We start from the raw sequence: 20,465 nt of genomic DNA, 5'->3' as shown, positions 1-20,465 counted from the left end.
TGCGGGGGGGGCGGGTCGTGGGCCCACAGCGCCGGCCGGGCCATGTCGGCGCTGGAGTGGTTCGCGCACAAGCCCCTGGGTGGCGGTATCTTTTGGATCCAGGAACGCTTCTACGAGTCGGGCAACCGGGCCAATATCTGGCTGGTGCGGGGCTCACAGCGAGACGTGGTGATTGACGCGGGGCTTGGACTGCGCAGCCTGCCCGACTACCTGCGTGACGCCGGGCTGCTGGCGCCGGCCGAGGGCGCCGGGCCGCGGCCGCTGCTGGCCGTGGCTACCCACGTCCACTTCGACCACTCGGGCGGGCTGCAGCACTTCGAGGAGGTGGCGGTGCACAGCGCCGAGGCGTCGGCGCTGCTCCAAGGCGACAATTACGAGGCCGTGACGTGGCTGTCAGACCGGGAGGTGGCGCGACCGCCGCGGCCCGGCTGGAGCGCACGGCAGTTCCGCGTCCCGCCCGTCCGGCCCAGTCGCCTGCTGCACGAGGGTAAGGGGGCGGCCTCGCCGCGCCCAGGGGTGCTGGGGCACAGTGCTCTGGGTATTACAGAGCAGCTTCTTTGCCGCTGAGCGCCTCTTGGTTTACCCAGCTCCTCTTATAAAATAATCAAATTGATTAATTTTATCACTCCTGTGGACCTAAAAGCCACCCGCAGTCAGCATGGGACCAGAAAGACTCGTACTGGGTTAAATAGTTTCTACCAGTTCTGAAGGTTTTGGCGGCTGGGTTTTTTTCCATATAGAATAAGAATCACTCAGCAGTGTTTTAGGTGACTAATTGAGTACCCCAGGTTTATCCTTAGGTTTCAAATGGTATGTCAGCAGGTCATGTTCTGACATATGGTGATCTTTATTGTTTATAAGCTGTCAAAACATGGAAAGTGCAGTTAAAAGAACGATTCCTGAAATATCTACTGAGAATAGTTTTTATTTTACAGAATTTATGTGAATTTTACATAAATACATTTATTTAATCTTACCTGACTTATGTAAAATTTAAAAAATCACGTGTTACTGATGTAGCATTTACAGAAGTGGCTTGTTGCAGATAAAAAAAAGATCATTTAGTCTCTAATGGGAGACAGTGACTAGGTTTTTTGGTAACAAAACACCTAAACTATGCAATACTATTCAGTAGATGTTAAAGAGTGGGTGTCAGACAGGTGACACCTTAGGCACAGTGCTTACTCTTTTCTTGGCTTTATTAGGCCATCCCACATAGTTGCTGGAAAAGCAGAACTGAACTTACTGGAAGCTTCAGTAAAGATTGGATGACATTTAACTATAATAATAGTTAAATAACTATAGTGACATTTAACTATAGTAAATCAATAGAAGTTTGAGTTGTTTTTTTCCTCAAAAAGTAGGGAGAATTATTTAAAAAAAATACTTTTTTCAAAGAGCAAGTACACTGGCTGCCAGAGTAGCATCAGAATTTCTAAGATGCTAACTGAGACATGAGACACAAGTATCAGTTCAGTGGCTGGTACAACTAAAAGGCATTCACATTTAAGCTGTCAAAAAAATGACCTAATAGTAAGAAAGTTCTATTTTTATATCTTAATGAATGAAGTGGAGAAAGTGTGTCAAGACAGGTGTGTACCTACCTGTCTTGCTTGGTTCTCCTCCAGCAATTTATGTTTTAGCCTTATGCCTTTTAGGAGTAACAGCAGTGCAATTCTAAAGGAATTCTAAGGGTAAAATTATAATAAATTGTGAAATACGTTCTTTGCAAACTGTTGAAGACCCAGCTTAGTTGTGTTCTATTTGTTCCCATTTCATTTTCTCTACTGCATTGCTTTTCACCTTGTGCAATTTATTAGAATGTGAGTATATTCCATAATACAACCCAAGCCTGTGTTAACCATTAGTATCATTGGAAAATACCTTTTTGTTAAGCTTGTATTTCAGACACCTCTTTGGCACTCACGAAGAAAATAAATGCCCCACTCCCACTAGGTAGTATGTATCAACTCCGCAAATGAGTAGGTAGTTCTCTTTATGTCATTTAAGAAACATGGCAAATGCATACAATTTTCTGTAACAAATCTGTTTGCAGGGGACGTGATCAACCTCGGAGATCGACAGCTCACTGTCATGCACATGCCTGGTCATTCACGAGGCAGTATTTGCTTACATGACAAGGACCGGAAGATTTTGTTCAGCGGAGATGTGGTGTATGATGGATCTATGATTGACTGGCTTCCCTACAGCAGAATCAGTGACTACATTGCAAGCTGCCAGCGCCTGATGGAGTTAGTAGATAGAGGTCTTGTGGAGAAGGTACTACCTGGGCACTTTAACATATTTGGAGCAGAAAGGCTGTATTGTTTAGCTTCCAACTACATTTCCGAAGCTGGAATCTGTCACAAGATCTCTACATGTGCTATGAGATCCATTGCAAGCATAGCACTTCATGTTGCAAATTCAAGAATCACTTCTCAGTGACAGTCAATTCTGTGTGATCTGTCACATGCTGTAAAACCAAATGGGTTGTGAAAGCATCAATAACAAGCAGAAGCATTATCTGTTAGCAAAAAGATGGCCAATTGATAGAGGTGAGCTCAAAAATTCTCCCTGTTTTTTCCTACTTTATTCATATTTTTATAAAAACTCTGTGAACTAGTAGCTTTAGCCAAAGCCATAATTTTTCTTTCTACTTTTTCAGAGCATGTTTTTACATGTATTGCAATATCTTGTTTTATTGAAATATATTGTTTTATTTATTTAAATTGAAATATATTGCTTTATTTTTGTTACAACTCTGGCAGATGGATAAATACTAAAAGGAGAGGTTTTACATTCATGCTTGAAACCTTGTTGATATAGTACTAGACTTGTGATTATTCATCACCTCCTGCTCAGGTTTTGACCTGAGAGAGCTCTTGTTAAGATCTAGTGTGTGGTAGGACCAGTGCCATTAGGTCAGAGCAGGAGCAACACCTATGCAGGAGTCGGTGAGCAGAAAGTGATAATTCTGTAGCCATTGCCACCTGTGGGCATGGTTATCTGCTGCACCTCTGGTTATCTGCTGCACCTCTCACCACTTGAAGCTTTATCTTTGCAAAGTACTCGTTTGGCATTTTCTTTAGAATACATAAACACGTGGAAATTCTATAGACCAAACTTTCAAGCTGTAAATCACAGATACATCAGTTTATCACAAAAGCTTTTGGTGCAGACAGACTGTTGAGGCTTTCATGTTTCCTGGTGTGGTGCAGGGAACCACTGCACCAGGCAAAAGAGAGCACGCAGGAGCACTCTCACTCACCATTGGCTAGGGAACTGTTTTGTTTGTAAGCTTGTGAGTTAGCAATTAGACAGTTTGTGAACTAGTGAATTAAGGTGTTATATTACCCTGTAATGTAGTTACAAAGTGGACTGAGATTTTGCTGGATGTGTTTATTTTTTTCTGATCAGCTTATAAAAATATTTGGAGAGTTTGTTATTCTGGAAAGCTGAGAGAAGGGAACTGTGACAAACTTAAGGCATTTGTTTATGCTAAAGGTTATTTTTATGTGACAGTGTTGTAGCTTGGTTGTTAATCATCTGTGTTAGGGGAGGGATTGAGACTTTAACATGACCTTGCCATAGTGAAGGTGCTGCATTAAGCAGCCAGTACACTTTTGATCACAAAGTGAATGTAACTCAAATGGTTTACTGTGTGCATCTGAAGCATGTGCTGCACGTAGTTGTTCTGAAATGTAAAGTGTGTTGCATTGAGTTTGTTCCAAAAAATATGTTGAATATATTGAGAAATGCTAAATAGCATTGCAATTTGCTTATGAAAATTGAATGTGTGATATTTAAAAGCCGCTGAAATGGTTAGTTTGTGTAATTATTTTAACAGTTTGTATATATTTAACTTTTTTAAATGGACACTGTCAGAATTTATTTTTGTACATAGACATATATATGTTCAAAAAAAGACTGCAAATGTTTCTCTCAAATTTTAGTGCAGTTTAACTTTTCTTATTTGGCTTTCACTTCATGCAGAAGGTTTTGCCCCCATCATAGTCAATAGTAAGGGAGCCAGAGGTTTGTGCTCTGTCTTAAGGCATGAGGGAGAGGAAGTTGATAGCCTTCTAAATAGATGCAAATTCTTGTGGAAAAAAAGACTAACCTATTACAAAATTTAAAAAGCAACTCTGTCTAAAAATGATAAAAGCGAGTATCTTAGGTAAGGCTTTTTCCTTTTCATAGATGACTGCACCCCTGCCTTTACTGTGAATATATTCTTTACCAGGATTTGTACTGATTGTTGCCTAGTTCTTCTTAGAAGTGCCTATCTCCAAGCTCAAGCAAAATTGTGAGTGGGCAGGCCATGTGCAGAGATGCAGCACTTCAAAGACCTGTTACTCGTCAGTTCACAGTCTCTTTTTTTTGAGAAAGCCATGTACATCAGTGTATGATGAGGAGTGTTCAGTGGGTAGACTTATATCATAAAACCAAGAGGTGTTTATCTTTGCCTCAGTGGCAGAGGAAGAAATACAAAAACAGCATGGGAAGCAGGCTGAAGTATATATATTTCTTATCCAGAGGATGCCATGGTGTCACAGGTTACCTCACATTATTTGAATTCCTGCAATTTAGTTGACAGTGGTGTAACACCAGTAATAATCATTCTTTTTAAACAATGCTTTTGTGAAGACTCTGGGACCCCTGGTGGTAACCCTGTGCGTTAAAGCAGTCACCAAGAAATCCAAAGCCTGCCAATATGGATGTCAAGTTGCTAAGTTTTGCAGATGATCACTAGAAAAGTAAGATCACTTTGAATTGGCATTCTGTGTTATACTTCTATCAGTTTGTTTATTTGATCCAATATTAGAATCTCCGTAGCCAGATTTTACTATATTTTAAAGCCTGAGCTTTTACGAGAAGACTCACAGGCAACATCAGTTCAGAAGGAAAGAATAACCTCCATCCTCCATAATTTGTGTTTAAATCTCTGCTCAGTACCTCTATCAGCAAAGATCCTTAAATGGTCAGATCACTGTCAAAATGCCCTATTAAGCTATGCTTAAGTCCACTAAGTACGAACCAAAACTTTGACTTTTTTACTTTACCAAAATCTAGGGGATAATTTCCTAGCTCAGAAATGAACTTTACATGCACGTAACCCAAAGTGGAGTTTGTTAGTAAACTGCTGCTAATCCAAATGAAAGTAGTTTTTTGAGTCATGAAATTATTTTTTGTATTACAAGAAATTCACTACTAGATAAATAATATTTAAATTATCTTAAGAGAATGGTTTCTGATTATTTTTGTTAAGACTTAACAAATTTTAATCATAAGAGTTTGACAGTGGTCCTTTAACACTATTTGGATTAACTATTTGAAAAATGCATTGTAAGTTTAAATACTGTGTCATGTGAACGTTTAGAACTATGTTGATTTCTTAGTAACATCTAAATATATGTTGATGCAGTTTTCAATAGACTGGGGAGTTGATATAAAAATCAGATGGGAAGTTTTGTTCTGTAATCTGTCAAGGCTGTTACAATGTTAAACTACAGTTTGCACATAATTTTTTTTCATGTATTATCATAATAAAATATTATAATCCTATGCACTTAAGTAATGATTTCTATGTATTTCTCAACAGAAGCACTTTTCATTCTAGATGGACTATATTTACAAGTTCCTAGCAGAATTATGCTTCTGAGAAAGAAACTGCATTTAAAATGTTTACACATTGTACATGCACTTTGCCTTGTAAAAGCAGACATCTGTAGCCAAAGAAAACAAAGTAATGCAGATCTGCTAATGAGAGCCTGAGGGAGATAAAGGTGGAGGAAGAGGAGGAATTATTATTATTATTTAATGTTAAAAATCTAGGTCTCAGCATTCAACCAACACTGGTCCAAGTTCCTATTTATAATTAATGCACATGTAACTTAAATCAGTAAGCAGTACCTCTTGGGTCTAAAAATTCAACCCTGTATTACCCAAAATACTACTACTCCATCTAAAGTCCTTTCACTTTCAAATTGAATTAGGAAGTATAGAAATTATCGAGAAGTAATGAAAAAAAAAAAACCCATTCATTATGTTCTGTTTTAAATTTATTTGACTTTAACTATTACACGAGGGAGCTGCTAGCCAAAACATTTTAGCTGTATTGCCCTGGGTTTTCAGGGCAGTCAGAAAGCCGTTCGAGGTGCATCAGTAGTCCAGGCACTCCAGAATGCTGCGAAGTCACTTTACTAGCTTACACAGCCGCGCCTTGCTTGGCGTAGTGGGATCCTACCCCAAAGCCTGTTACTGCACGTGCAGGCTCCGTAGGGGCGGGATGCCCCTTCCCGTGCAGTGTCCCTAGGGTGGCAATGTCCCCTCGCTGTCCTGCCCGCTGACCGCGCCAGCGCCGCGCTGCGGGGAGCGACGCCACCGGGTGGCCACAAGTCGGGCGGGGGCTTCATTTACCATGAAAATAACAGAATCGAATATCAAAATAAAAACCAGCGGTGTTATAAGTCTGCTCCTTGCTTTTACTGTGCTACCCAAAACCGTCTTCAGCATGGTTACTCCTAACGACTCAGATTTTATTGGACAGACTAATCTCACAATAATTTAAAAATTATAGGTTAAAAAATTATTTTAGCGCCAACTGCATATTCCCACACATGCCCAACAGAGTCCTGGGGAGGCAATGAGGCACTCAGCAGAAATTAAAATTGGAAAACCAAACAATAAATACTTCAAAAACCCAAACAAACAAACAAAAACCAAGAACAACAACCAACCCCCCCCCCCCCCCCAAAAAAAAAAAACAAACCAAAACAAAAAAATTAAAAGGACCTGACATGGAAAAAGGCTCAGAAACTTAGGCAACACTTCTGCAATTGTGCCAGGTATTTCCCAGGAGTTTCGTCCAGATGCACAAAGAAATGCATTCACAATCATCAAACTGGCAATGATACTTGGTATGTTTTTAATATGGCTTTGTACTTTTACATATGATTTGTTCTAAGAGTGACATGAACAGAACTCTCTTGACTTGCATGAAATCTTGCCCAACTTCTCCTTTAAAAATTTCAGGATTAATTTAATTACAGTTCTGATATGTGATCTGATTTTGAGCAGTTGGGATGAGGTTTATAGTCTTCTGCGCACTCAAATTCAGTTTAGGAGAACAGAGTGGTAGGATAGTTTCAAATACTAATAAAATCAGGACTACAGAAGAATTTATTTTCACTCAAAGGGAAGACAGACCTGGCAGACAGCCCCACAAATGACTTTTTAAAAGCAATAGATGAGTTTGAAAAAAAAAAAAAAAAAAAAAGATGAGTAAAAGCCAGTAACATCTTTAAGTATATTTCATTATTAATTATTTTCCTTATTGAGCTGGCAATATGTATGCATGAGGAACAGGCAAGTGCTATTCTAACTTACCAACTCTATTCATAAGAGGTCATTTTAGGACGGGTTTATCCAACTTTGAAAATGCAAGGATTTATAAGTCACTGCTACTACCACCATATTTTTAGATATTATTATTTGAGCCTGGCTTTTCTCTTTGGAATTCTTTGCATCTCTATTTCACATGCAGTATGAGCACTGCTGCTAACTTAAATCAATGTATGAAGAATGGAACTTTGGTTTCTGGAGCAACTTTTTAGCTTATAAAATTTAGAAGTAGGGACCTGAATGTGGATCTCCAGTTCCCAGAAGCACACACAGACTATCAGTATCAGGTATTTCACTCTGCTTGACACAGAGCAGCCAGGGCACGGGTACACCATGAGAGAGGACAACTTGGAAGCGAAGCGCAGTCACAACACAGGCAGGGATTGTGACCTCCCTGCAGAGTAACTTGACCTGTAAGCAGCTCAGTGACTGTAGACAATGGCAAGGTAATGACTCAAGTTCGTGGCCAGGCCACGAACTCTGCTATGTCAGCAAGAGCAGCACACAGTACAAGAACAGGAATAACCCCAGTACAGCTCAGGCAAGAGCCAAGGGCCCCTATGCTGAGATCCAGGATCAGCTTGCAGAGGAAGTGAGAGTGGGGATGAATCAGCGCAATTTGGGGCTCTTGGTGCAGTTGGGGGCTCCTGGTGCTACTTTCCCACACTTCACTCACCATTTGGTTAATGCTTCCTGTGAAAAATGCATGTATTTTATGATTGGCTTTTTGCAAATATTAAAATGAATATTATATGTGTTGTGTTAGAAAGTAATGCTGTATTAGTTTTCTTAAGTACTGTGTTAAATATAGTTTTAGGTTATAAAAATTGTTAAAATAGAAATGTAGGAAATATGTAGGATACTTTTCTAAAAAAGAAAGGACTCGCAGTGAGATAGCAGCCACAGGACACCTAAATCTTTCAGAGAAGAAGAATTTATGGCCCTCTTATCAGAAGAAATGAACTTCTTCCCGCCTCGAAGGCGCTGTTAGGATTTGGAGGAAGAAGTTGACAATTACCAGACAGAATCCTGTATTTGAATGGAATTTATGCATCATGTATGAGGGGTATGAATATGCAACAGGCTATTGTTTTTAAGGGTTAATCCTTTGTTAACACGTGTCCTTTTTCAGGCTGGTGATGCCTAGAAAAAGGTACCCGGACGTCTGTAACTCTTTGTCTTTATTGTCTCATATTGTCCTAATTCAGTTTGTCCAAATTATTATTACTCTAATTGTATTACTATTTTTATAACCAATTTATTACTATTAAACTTTTAAAAATTTTAAAAACAAGTGATTGGCGTTTTTAACAAATGCATTAATGTTCATTGGCTTCAGGTTACATAGCTCTATTATTAATTATTATTCTATCTTCTGTGTGTTAATTATTCTCTTACTTCCCATGCTAATTAGTCCACATGCCCAGTCCTTGAGTCGGTGGGTAGCTTGGTAAGTGGTCTGCTGGAGCTGATTCAGCACAGTTGCTGAGTTGCCTTTAATAATTTCTTCCGTACTTTGGGGGTTCTGCCAAATTGTGGCCAAGAAATTCTGAATTGTTTGTCTGACATCACTGAAACACGTCGTGCGCCAGACCTTAACAAGGAAATTCCAACAAAAGATTTTTCTTTATAACGCCTGGACATCACTTTAAGCTTGCTTTGTAGCGTCTATCTGTTTCAAGAATTAAATCTCCTTTCTTGTTGATTAGGTTTGAAAATCAAGATCAAACATCAAGAAACATCCTTCCTTAGGAAAACTTTCTCATATTGCCCGTTTCGCAGCCGAAACGGCTCAGCGGCCAAAGGCGCTGCCGCGAGCCATCGCCAGCTCAGAGCAGGGACAGCCCCTTCCGCGCTGAGTGGCAGGATCTCAGCCAATATCAGAGCGCCTAGGACTCGCAGGCGGGAGTTTATCGACCCTCGGCCAATCAGACATAGGGAATTGGTGGGGGCGCGGCTTGAACGGCGTCGTCCAGGGCAGGAGCGCGGCGTTGCTGGGGTTCGGACGCGGCCGGGCCGTGCGGAGGGGAGGGGGCGCGTTTGCCGGACCCGGCTTCCCGGCAGCGGCACGATGAGCCTGGCCCTCAGGTCGGTACGAGCACGGCGCTTTCCTGCTTCCCCCGCTCGGGAGCGCGGGTGGGGATCCCTCAGGGCCGCCCCCCGTTTGGAAGCTGTTGGCGTAAGGCGGGGCGCGTCAGGCCGTGGCGGGGCCTGGGTCATCCCCGGCCACCAGCCGGTCACATCTGATCCGTTTGGCGCGGCCGGGGGCGGATCAGGCTCGTCTCTCTGCCGGAAGAGGGAAGGGTGGGAAGGGTCCGGCGCGTGTGGCCTTGAGAGGTTCGCTTCTGAGTTGTCTGATGTGCTTTCAGAAGGCCTGTGAATAGGCATAAAGTTAAATGGCTCGGCTTAGTTTTGTTTATAAATTCTGATTTAGTAGCTATTGTATAAAGGAGCCTGGCTTATGAATCCCACTACCTGGCAAATACTTGTCTTCAAGTGTAATTAATACGCTTTCATGGCAACTGTTACCCTTAATTTTCAAGTCTAAGAACTTCATGCTTAGTATGGTTAAAGTAGTTGCAGAAGTGGCACTGAACTGCTTATATTTGAGTACTGCTTTTTCTTTTGATAAATTATTTTATGCTAAGCACTAAATGAACACTTAAGTACTCAGACTGCTCTTTCAGAAGAGTTCAGTATTAATCTGCTTTCAGATTTATAAATTGATTTCTTCATCGTAGCTCACAAAATCTGGGCTCCCTAGATCTGAACTACCCTAACTACGTAGCTAGCTCAGAGTTATTTTAGTCCTTTCAAGAGCTGTAGTAATCCAAAGCCTGTGTGAAATCTTACTGTCTCAATTGGTCTGTTAAAGAGATCTTACTCTTTGAGGGTATTGTGGTTTGAAGCAAGTTCAGCTTCTGCAGCTTGCATTTTTCTTGTCTGTATTTGGGATTTTTGCTTCAGTAGTTGTTAAAAGCTAGATAAGTGTTTAAGCTTAGGATTTGATTAAAATTAGCAAATTGTCAACAATGAAGGGTATAAAGTAGCTTATTAGAGGGGATTTAGAAAATTAATCTTGCAGTTTTCTGATTAGTAATCTTTATGCATTCTACACTAGGTGATACAGTGCTCATTCTGCTTCTAGTGCAAAAGGACAAATGAGAATAAAAAAATATTCCTGAGAGTATAACAAAAACTATACAGTAATTTAGGTTAGGAGGGACTTCCGGAAGTCATCTAGTCCAGCACCTTCTACATAAAGCTGGCTGAGGATGCTAAGCACCTTTTATAGTCAGGTTCAAAAAATTTCTGATGATGGAGATTCCTTCCCAGTGGAACTGTTCTAGCATGTCACCATATGCACTGGGAAAATGGTTTCCCTTAGATCCAGCTACAGTTTCTCCTCCAGCTGCAATTCTTTCCCTTAAATTTTGTAGCTATTGTCTCTAGTCCTTTTACTATACTCCTCTAAAAACATAAGCTTATTCCTAGACTAGCCAAAGAAAAGGGGGCTGTCTTTGAGCAAGATTTGCTGATTTGGAGGGTTTTTCTCTTTTGTATATACCAAAACAGAGCAAAAGATCTTCAAAACAATATGTATGTGTGGGATCTAAGGGATTAAAAAAAATCCTACAAGTATTATTTATCTAAGAACCGTTACAGGCAACAAAACCGATTTGTAGCACCTAATGCTAGCTTTAGTAGCTAGACTGTCTGGCCTACTTTGGCTTCCACTGGCCTGTCAGTGCCCAAATTTATTTTATTTTTTTTAAGCTACAGTGTAGAAACAAACTGTTTTCATGAGTTGTATAATTTCAATTGCTAATCTAGTTTGTAACCTCAAGAAGACTTTTTCACTGGTAATTTTTCTACCTTCTTTTTTTGTTGTTGTTATTGTTGCTGCTTATTAACAAAAATGCCTCTGCTGGTTTTATTTTGGGTGGGAGACGGGAGGTGTCATTCAGATTTCACAAGGTAATTGTCTATTTCTAATGTTATTTTAAACTGGGAATACAAGCTGGGAAAATACTGACTAGGTAAGGTAGTGATTCCTAAAATTATGGTGAGTTTCTTATTGGAGGAAAAGGTTATCTACAGTGGCATCTTCCCAGTAGAAATCTGTTACACTACGTTTCCTTTTCTTTATATAGGAATGACCTCTCAGTAGACAAAACTAAAAAGAAGAAAAGAAGAGAACTGACTGAGGAACAGAAGCAAGAAATTAAAGATGCCTTTGAATTGTTTGATACAGACAAGGATAGAGCGATAAATTATCATGAATTAAAGGTAGAAGTTTCTTTTCATTTAAGCAATTTTATAGCAGATAATATATCTGTTCCATAGTGATTTCTTAAGATCCTGGCTATATCTTTAAAAACTTCCTTCAAGATGTGTTGCTGGGTTAAAGGAGCAAAGGAAAAAATAAAATGGGAAATATTCTGTTGGTGTAAGAATAAGCTTTTCTTCCCACTTTATATACTTCATGTGCAACAGAATTGCTACAGCATTCTAAATAAACCTGGTATAATTGTTGACCTGGGATAAGCTTGGACAGATAGAAAAACTGTCCAAGGATAAGCTTGGACAGAGGGAAAAACTCTTGAAAAACTGTTTGATTATTTTTAAAGACACTGTATAACTTAAAGCTTGGTGTTGGTTTCAGATGTGTAAGTAAAAGATGTAAATTAAATTTGTAAAACTGTTGACTACAAGCCAAAGCTTACCTGTATTTTTCAAAAGAAAGCCTATGATTTGTAGGAATAAGGTGTGCTTTTTGAGGGAGGTTCAGTAGTTGCCCTTCCCAAAGAAGGATGCTCCTTAAAATAGCTATTAGCAGATGGAGTTTAGGATGTATTTCTAGGTAAGGCCTCCCACAGAAAGTCTACAGAGTAGTAATTGGGGTTCACTAAATTCACCTTAAATCTTCTATGCATTTTTATTCTAATTAAGACATCAAGAACAAAAAGTAGCTTTGGAGAGGCCAGTGTTTCAGTCACATATAGAGTGAGATTTTTTTTTTTTTTTAAAGAATGCCTACTTCAGTGTATTGGCTCTATAGTGTGGCTCTACCAAGTAATTTGAAGAAGGAGAAAAGTCTTATTTGTACTTAATTTGCTGCTACAGGAGTGTGTTAGGTAGAACAATTACCTTCTCTTTATTTCATAGTTCACTTATTTTATCTTTGCTGGAAGTCACTATGACTAGGGTTGTGCTGGGCATTCTCTTGATTACAGTTATGCTTTTTCTGGTTATGGTATGCTTTGAATTCCCATCAGTTATTATTACTTGAAAAGCTCTTTCTTAGCTGTCTAATCAAATATTGTCACCCTGAAGCTTATACTGTGAAAGAGCAGAAACACATAAAGAAAAAAATTACTTGTCTCCTGTACAAAAAATCAGCATATTTTGAATAATTACTTCAGTGGTTTTCCATATGTGGTTAGCCTGTATTCATCAGTTTGGAGGATGTTAGGGGTGCTGTGTGCTGAGCAATTGCCTTCTGAAGTGAAATAGGAAACTAAATGTGGACTTCTACACTAATGGAAAAGTAAAATGTAGGTTGGCTTCTGTGGCTGACTAGAAAAGCAGTTACAAGTCTGGTAGGACCTGTAAATCTATGCACATACAGTTGCATACAATTTGCAGAATGAGTTCTAGTTTGTCTTAAGAAGATAAGATTTTGAAATGGTTTTAGAGATGAGGAATAAATTTACTTGTCCTGAGATGGATTTGGTCCAGTCTGTAAAATCCCTGAAAATGCAAAGTTTTTTTTTTTTTTCCTCACTGTAACTGGATGTTCCATTTCTTAATAGTATTTCTAAATGGTTTTAATATCCCAACCTCTTTTATTTTTATTTATTTATTTATTTATTATTGTTACTAAACCATTGATATTCTCTTTCTCTCTTGGAAAGAAGGTAATAAATGAAATAAAAAGGAAAACCTATTAAATGTTTATTTTGATCCTTATCTATGATTGCACTTCCATTTTATTCCAAAAGGTGGCAATGAGAGCCTTGGGTTTTGATGTGAAAAAAGCTGATGTCCTGAAAATACTTAAAGATTATGATCGCGAATCAACAGGCAAGATCACTTTCGAAGATTTTAATGAAGTTGGTATGTGTTTGATTGTGTTTCTACCTATAGAGATATTTAGCCTATAATAGTGAGTACAATTTCAAAGCTGTACTTTGTGGGCTTTTTCAATTATTTAAGAAATAGAAGTGGGAGATTTCATTTAATATTTTGTTTAATATAGGTCAATAGGAAAGGAAGATAAATATTTGTTTGCTGAATTCTTAATTTGATATGTAGAGATAAAAGCTACAGTATAAAAGGAAGTAGGGTACCAATCTCTTTCAATTTCTTTCAAGCTTAAACAGAGGAATTAATGCTAGTTTAAAGTGTAGATGTTCTTGTCCTGTTCATGATCTCTGTAAAATTCTTCCTGCTGTGGAAAAGATACTTGGCGTTGAATTTCATGAGAAGGAATGCATACACAGACAAGCAAACTACAGACTTCATATATAAAGAAGATTAGAGAAATTGAAATATTAGATTTTAAATATTGTACAAGAATTTTCAACTGCTGATAGAGCCAGTAGCACTAGTTGTGTCTTCCATCTGAAATTTGCATATTGTGAAATTTCATGTACTTTGAGTTTGTGGTGATCTGCAGAATTTTAAGACTTGATGTTTCTTTAAAGATTTTTGGGGATTTTTGTTACGCATAATTTATGCTTTTGCATACAATTTATGTTTACCAAAAAGCAATCTGTGTGGGTTTATATTTCTAGCTTATTACGTCCATTATAGTTCATTATGCTCATGATAGTCCATTTCTTCAAGGTATTATTATTTCTGGAGATTTTATGGAACAAAACACCCAAATCCCCAGTACTTGCTCTTGGCTACAAATAGCAATCATCTTAATGTATCAAAAGAATTAGTGATTGAAATGTGGCAGCATTTAATTATTTTACAGGTTAGTACTGGACAAAATATCTTGTTAATGACAGGTAATATTTTAATAGTTATATTCAAAGTTAGAGAACATTATTTTTGGGTCTTTTCTGATTTATAAAGTCTGTGTGGAAGTATTAGGAAGAAAATTAGTGTATTGATTTCATAGCAACACTGGTCTTAAAATTGCATATTATATTATGTAATATTATATAAAATGAATATACTGTAATTACCATGCAATTACTTTTAAAATTCCCGATGCCCAGTCATGTTCACTGTTTTCTTGTTCTGTCCTGGCTGTCAATATCAAGTGTCATTAAGTGGTGCAAGAAGCCAGGAAATTCATGTAGAAAGTACAGTATATACTTAGAAGGGGATTGAACCTGTTGGAAAACTTGAGTTGAAGTAGCGTATTGCTGTGGTGCCATATGACTGACACAGAATTAAATATGATATCACTTCTAACAGAAAGACTGGGGAGTAAGATAAAATAGCTTATTGAGACATTAACTGTGAAGAGCTGCTGAATATAGGTAAACAATTCTTGAGCCATCAATTTCTCTTAATTTAATGTTCAACTGAAATACATAAAGATGCAATTATATTTTGTCTTGTATAATTTTGTATTTAGAGACATTTTATTATTTTTCAGTTGTCTTTTTGCCACAAAAGGTAGCGCTTTTCAAATTGTGTAATACTGTCATGCAGCACTGTTGTTTTAAAAAAAATATTTAAATTTAGGGTAAATATGCAGATAAATAAACTTGATTCCTGTAGTTGGCTTGTATAAGCATGAAAAATTCTTTCCTCTCAAGTTAGCTAAGCCAGAGCAGACATTCCATCTGCAGTTAGTAGCAGATGGTAAGTGGTTCTTTCTGTGCAAGCAGCGTTGATGTGATTTTAAGGGCTTGATAATACAAGACTAGCCCTGCAATACAAGACTGGTAGGTCCAAAGATGTGGAGATACATTGTTGTTGGTTGCTCTGAAGCAATTGCTTCATATTTCATGAGGCAAGTTTGTATTTTCTGTTGCAGAAACTGACAAATGGTTGTCTTGAAAAGAATAATAAAGGTTGAAGAATCCTTTCAGAATAAACATGTTGTAATTCATAGCAGCATCCTCTTTATAGCCCCTGTGCTTAGTCTTTTTTTGTTTTCAGGTTTGGGGGTGCTGGGATGTGATCAGTTGCTTGGTTATGGGGGCTTTTTGTGTTAGTGTGGTTTTATTTTTAAAAGAAAGATTCTGTGTGGAACCTACTGTTTCAGTGTTCTCTCCAGCTCAAAATGCTCTCCCGATGAAAACATGTAAAGTAAAAAAAATTCACACCTTCATCTAAAAGAGTTGATGGTGTTTTTTCTGAAAATTTGGAATTTTGAAAGAGAGGCATCTTTTGTATACTTTAAATTCCTATTGGAAAATGTGTGGAAAGTGTGATTGAACTGCCATGCAGCTTTCTACGGCAGCAGTTATGTCCCCAAGAGCAACTCAACTTGGGAAAACAGAGGTGAGAAAGAGAGGTCAGGCAACAGCCAAACAAATATTGAATTCTATAGAAATGTAAGAGCAGGTGAAATCAGTGTGTTCTTCATATTGTCCTAGTTTGCAAAGGTCATTCTGAGTTTACCTTTTTGAATTTTTTAGTCTAACTTAAGTATCCTTTTTGCAGTGACAGATTGGATACTGGACAGAGACCCTCAAGAAGAAATACTCAAGGCATTCAAATTGTTTGATGATGATGACTCTGGTAAAATAAGTCTGAGAAACCTGCGCCGGGTTGCTAGAGAATTGGGTGAAAATATGTCTGATGAAGAACTGCGGGCTATGATTGAAGAATTTGATAAGGATGGAGATGGAGAAAGTACGTGTTGGCAAATACAACACCATATCATCTTGTTCTTAATTTTGTTCTCTTTTTAGGTGTTATTTTGTTGTGAAAATGTCCTCTTTCATTTCCTTCTAGACTACTTTCATCTTAGTTTCTTCTTCATCATCTCATAATTTAGTTTACAAATAATGCAGACAATTGCTTTTGACAGCTACTAATCCTGGAGTTTAAGAATTGATTCACCACCAACTCTTACTCAGCCCAATGTCTATTTAAAAGATGGGTGAAAAGTGTAGTTGAAGGTAGAAGAGAGATTCTGTGTACCTACATTACATTTTTATTTCCTCATTAATCAGTAAAAGCAATAAAGTGCTGAGAGAAAGATTTTTGGTCACTTAATATATTTTTAAGTGGCAATGTGTCATTGTTGTGCTTTCAGCACTAGTTATGGAGCATTAAGCTAATAAATCATGCTGGAAGTAGCCTGGGTCTATGTAGGATCAGCTTGCATGACTCCTTAACATACTTCTGATCCTTGGAGTGCTGAAAAGCATAGTGTGAAAAATGGCTCTGCAACTGACAAAGTCCATACAGAGTAGGCTGCAGAAGGGACTTACTAGGTAGATAAAGAATGAATTAGCAAATCGAGTTTGATACTATGTGTGTTAAATCACTGTGAAAACTGAAACTTAAAGCATTTTTCATTATCTTCAAAACAACCTTATTTTTACATTAGAAACCTTATTACCTGAATTTTGAAGATCACTCACTTAGAGATCTTGCACATAAAGACTGTATCAGTCCATCAGGCACCATTCTTAGAGGGTGATGACTCATATCTTAGATTTCACTAGCAGGTCATCAGTTTTTCCTGTGACAATGATATTTATGCTTGTGGGCATATGTTGGGCTCAAAATGCACATGTACTAGTGGAAAAAATTGTGTTGTAAGCCTTTTGACAGATAGTCTTCTATGCTATTCAATGTAGGTGTTATTTTTGGAAGTCATAGCTGTAGAGGTGAGTGAAATTATAACTCTTTGTCAAATATGTTTTGTCATGTGTTGATCTCCTGGAGCTGCCAAATGAGATGTCAGAATTGTGGATCAATGTTCTTTCGTCACATTGCTATTTGGGTACTACACATGGAACATATACTGTTAGTTCCTTTCAGGAGGGTTACTGAGTCATTATTTTGTGTCAGTGCTACATCTTTTTAAATCAGATTGATCAGCTGTGACTAAGTGGCTCAGTTTTCTCTTACTCAATCATCCATTCATTGTCTTTGTTAGAGCAATCAAGCAGAAGATTGAATATGGAAGAGTGACAGCATAATGTTCATAATTTTTGTTACCGTTTAAGTTCTGTGTGTTTTTTTCTTCTTTAAAGAAAACTGAGGCTGTTCCTAGCTTTTCAAGATTCATTCTGAGAAAGTTAATTATTCTGTGAATCACGATTTCATTTGTCTTCAAACACCTGGCAAATGTGGCAAAATCTTGCTGTCATCTAATTCTCCTTCTTTTCCTGCTCTCCAAAAAAAATTCAAACTGTTAATTGTTAGCATTTTTTATTGATATATCAAATACAGGAATAGTACTACTTTTGGTTTAAACCCTGTATTACATTTGAGCGATTGTTTTACTCACAGTGAATTAAGGTATCTTGTATGGTACTCAGGTTACATGAACCCTTATGTTCACAGTAAAACCACTGAGCTCTACTGGTAGAGTACATTACTACACAGATTTCTGTAAAAGAAAGTATATTTGATGTATTTTTGTCTCCCCTAATTATGTAAATAATCTTAACTTTGGTATTCCTGGGTTTAGTAATTACTTCTGGTTTTGAGCATAACTAACTTGAAAAACTTTGTGGTGTCAGTTCATGCAATTTTGATTATCTTGTGTGGATGCAATGGAAACACTGTTCAGTCTCGTGCCTCAGATTTTTGGCACAACATTAAGACAAGTATCCAAACCCACCTCTGAAAAAATATGTACCTTTAACACTCAAGATTATAAGTCAATTTTCTCTTTCTATTAGTTCTGATTCTAGTTTGTTCTTTTATGATTACTTACGTCATGGAATTGAGGGAAATCTGGTGCCATGAAAAAACAGTGCTTCTGCTTTCGTGGTGCTTAACTCATGAACAGATCCTATATCTGAAGGGGACTACTAACTAGGATTACTTTGGGTACTGGGAATTGTAACTACACTGCTTTTTGAAGTTTCTTTGAATGTTCCAAAATTTGTCATTTGTATTTCCACTTTGCAGCGTGATTTCAAGGATGTTGTAAACCAGAGAATATTTTTGAGACGATGTTTGAATTTGTGTTGTTACTATGTTACTGTGATAAAAGCTGTGGAAGTGCTTTTAAAGTCATACAGTGACAGTATTTTTGTGTCGTAGGACTAGATGTAGCTATGTGATGGACTGGTATTTCAGAGCATAGGGCCCTAAGCTAGACTAAATATACTTGTTTCCTATTTTTTTACATACATCACAGCAGGACATATTTAGGTTTTTTTATTTTTTTATTCTTTAACATAGTTGAATTTCTTTAATATTCTTCTCGCTGTGAATGTAGTTCCTTCTTTGCAGTGCTTTGTTTAGGAATAGCTTGAGCATGTTGTTTGGGATGGATAATAGTCAGGGCTTTTTATATGTCTTGTCTTTTCCATACCACCATCTTACTCTAATCATTCCCCAGTACAGTAATTAGTTCAGAGTGAACATGTTCACTGGTTCACTGTTTTACTGTTTTAACATATGAGTAAGCTCAGTACCTCAGGTATAACTGCAGCAAAATAGTTAATGAGCACTAATTAATGTGTTATTATGACTTTATTTCTTCAAGTGCATTTGTGTAAAATTTCTGTTTATTATAAATGAAGAATGAAGAAAGTTCAGATGGGAAAGGCTCATCAAATGTCCATTTTAAATCTATCTAATTTATGGAATAATTGCTAAACAATCTTAAAATTTGTTTTCTATTTGGTGTTATAGAATGGGGAAACAGGAATAGTGTTTTTTGATCTGTGATGATAAGTTGGATGTAAATGTTTTGAATTATGATTTTAAGAATAGAACTGAATTCAGTCATAACTAACCTAAGGTATTGTTGCTCGAGAATATTTACTAAATAAAAATTAGGTGCCATTCTTAACATTTTTATAGACCTTTAAAATAATACTATTTTCCATAGCCATCTTACATATGGTTCTCAGAGATTTTTTTCTATCATATTTAACTTTTAGAATATTTTTTACTTTTATAATTAGAAATAATATAAGTGATTATAAGTGAGCTAGATTCTGGGTTTAGTATTCCACACAATGTTGCATTCTGGTTCTATGTTTCATGAAAAAACCCATGCAAAACCCTTGTTCTAGAAGCAAATTTGTAAACACTTATAGTAATGGATCAGATGCAACAAATACTAACAGAAAAGCCTTTACTTAAAGTACAGATATTTTATTTTAAGGTTTATTGCTGTTTGTCTAATGATTTTTTTCTTTTTTTTTTTTTTTTTGCAGTCAATCAAGAAGAATTTATTGCTATTATGACTGGAGATATTTAGCATTAGAAGAAAAAAAATTAACTGACCACAAAAGGGAGGAGTTGTTGGCAGCTTCCATTACAATGTTTTGTACTTTCATTTATTTTGGTAGCTGGAGTGGTGCAAAAAGTTAGGTGTCACAGGACCAAAATAAAAATGGGTTATATGCACTGATAATTCAGTACTTTGTATCATTGAATATTATCACTAGGATAATTGATGTAATATTTTAGAACAAGTAAGTAATGCTGCATTTCAGAATGTTTGATTAACTTTGTAAAATAGCCTTGTCTCAGATTTCTAAATTGTATCATATAAGAACCTTTTGAGGTTCTTGACTTTGTGTTAGCATTAGTTGTGGCCTTAGTTTTGATACATAAGGTTTGAAAAACTTCCATTTTAATAAAACATTCTTTACTACTGCTTGAAAGTGTTATTATTGTAGTAATCTGAGCTTAACTAGAAGGGACAATGAATCAGAGAAAATGTGTTTTTTTTCATTTATAAGCTTTTCTGTTCTTTTAGATGAAGTGCAACATTAAATGGGCAAGCATATGCATCTTCAAAGATGCCATTTATTAACTCTGGTACCCCTGTACTATAACAAGTGACACACAACTGTGCATGATTTCAAACATGCTTAAATCACTCCAATGTCAGCCAGCAATTCTCTCTCCAGTATCCACAATTCTGATAGTTGTGGAGA

General features: G+C 37.3%; 2 protein-coding genes across 3 annotated transcripts; both read left to right on the top strand.

Moving 5' to 3' along the window:
• The first annotated feature begins 9 nt into the window (after positions 1-9).
• On the top strand, positions 10-5,574 carry MBLAC2 (metallo-beta-lactamase domain containing 2). The gene is made up of 2 exons (XM_036403833.1): positions 10-487; positions 2,057-5,574. The coding sequence occupies exons 1-2, from the start codon at positions 43-45 to the stop codon at positions 2,443-2,445; spliced, it is 834 nt and encodes a 277-aa protein (XP_036259726.1). The 5' UTR covers positions 10-42; the 3' UTR covers positions 2,446-5,574.
• A 3,792-nt stretch (positions 5,575-9,366) lies between these two features.
• Positions 9,367-20,182, top strand: CETN3 (centrin 3). Of its 2 annotated transcripts, XM_036403804.2 has the most exons (5): positions 9,367-9,492; positions 11,559-11,694; positions 13,410-13,524; positions 16,042-16,233; positions 19,737-20,182. In XM_036403804.2, exons 1-5 carry the CDS (start codon positions 9,476-9,478, stop codon positions 19,778-19,780), a joined length of 504 nt encoding a protein of 167 aa, XP_036259697.1. In that variant the 5' UTR covers positions 9,367-9,475; the 3' UTR covers positions 19,781-20,182. The 2 variants fall into 2 exon arrangements, with proteins under 2 accessions (XP_036259697.1, XP_036259696.1); XM_036403803.2 differs by lacking the exon at positions 19,737-20,182 and having other exon boundaries at positions 16,042-19,725.
• Positions 20,183-20,465: the final 283 nt, after the last annotated feature.

Source organism: Molothrus ater, chromosome Z (genome assembly GCF_012460135.2).
Source record: "Molothrus ater isolate BHLD 08-10-18 breed brown headed cowbird chromosome Z, BPBGC_Mater_1.1, whole genome shotgun sequence".
Lineage (NCBI taxonomy): Eukaryota > Metazoa > Chordata > Aves > Passeriformes > Icteridae > Molothrus > Molothrus ater.
This window is presented reverse-complemented; position numbering and strand designations above follow the sequence as displayed.

What these genes read in the sequence shown, in the direction of transcription:
- CETN3 (XM_036403803.2), top strand. An exon ending in TAAATTATCATGAATTAAAG is followed by an intron (nt 11,695 to 13,409) that starts GTAGAAGTTTCT and finishes TTATTCCAAAAG; the next exon opens with GTGGCAATGAGAGCCTTGGG. An exon ending in CGAAGATTTTAATGAAGTTG is followed by an intron (nt 13,525 to 16,041) that starts GTATGTGTTTGA and finishes TCCTTTTTGCAG; the next exon opens with TGACAGATTGGATACTGGAC.
- MBLAC2 (XM_036403833.1), top strand. Translation starts at nt 43, where the DNA reads ATGTCGGCGCTGGAGTGGTTCGCGCACAAGCCCCTGGGTGGCGGTATC. An exon ending in CAGTCGCCTGCTGCACGAGG is followed by an intron (nt 488 to 2,056) that starts GTAAGGGGGCGG and finishes ATCTGTTTGCAG; the next exon opens with GGGACGTGATCAACCTCGGA.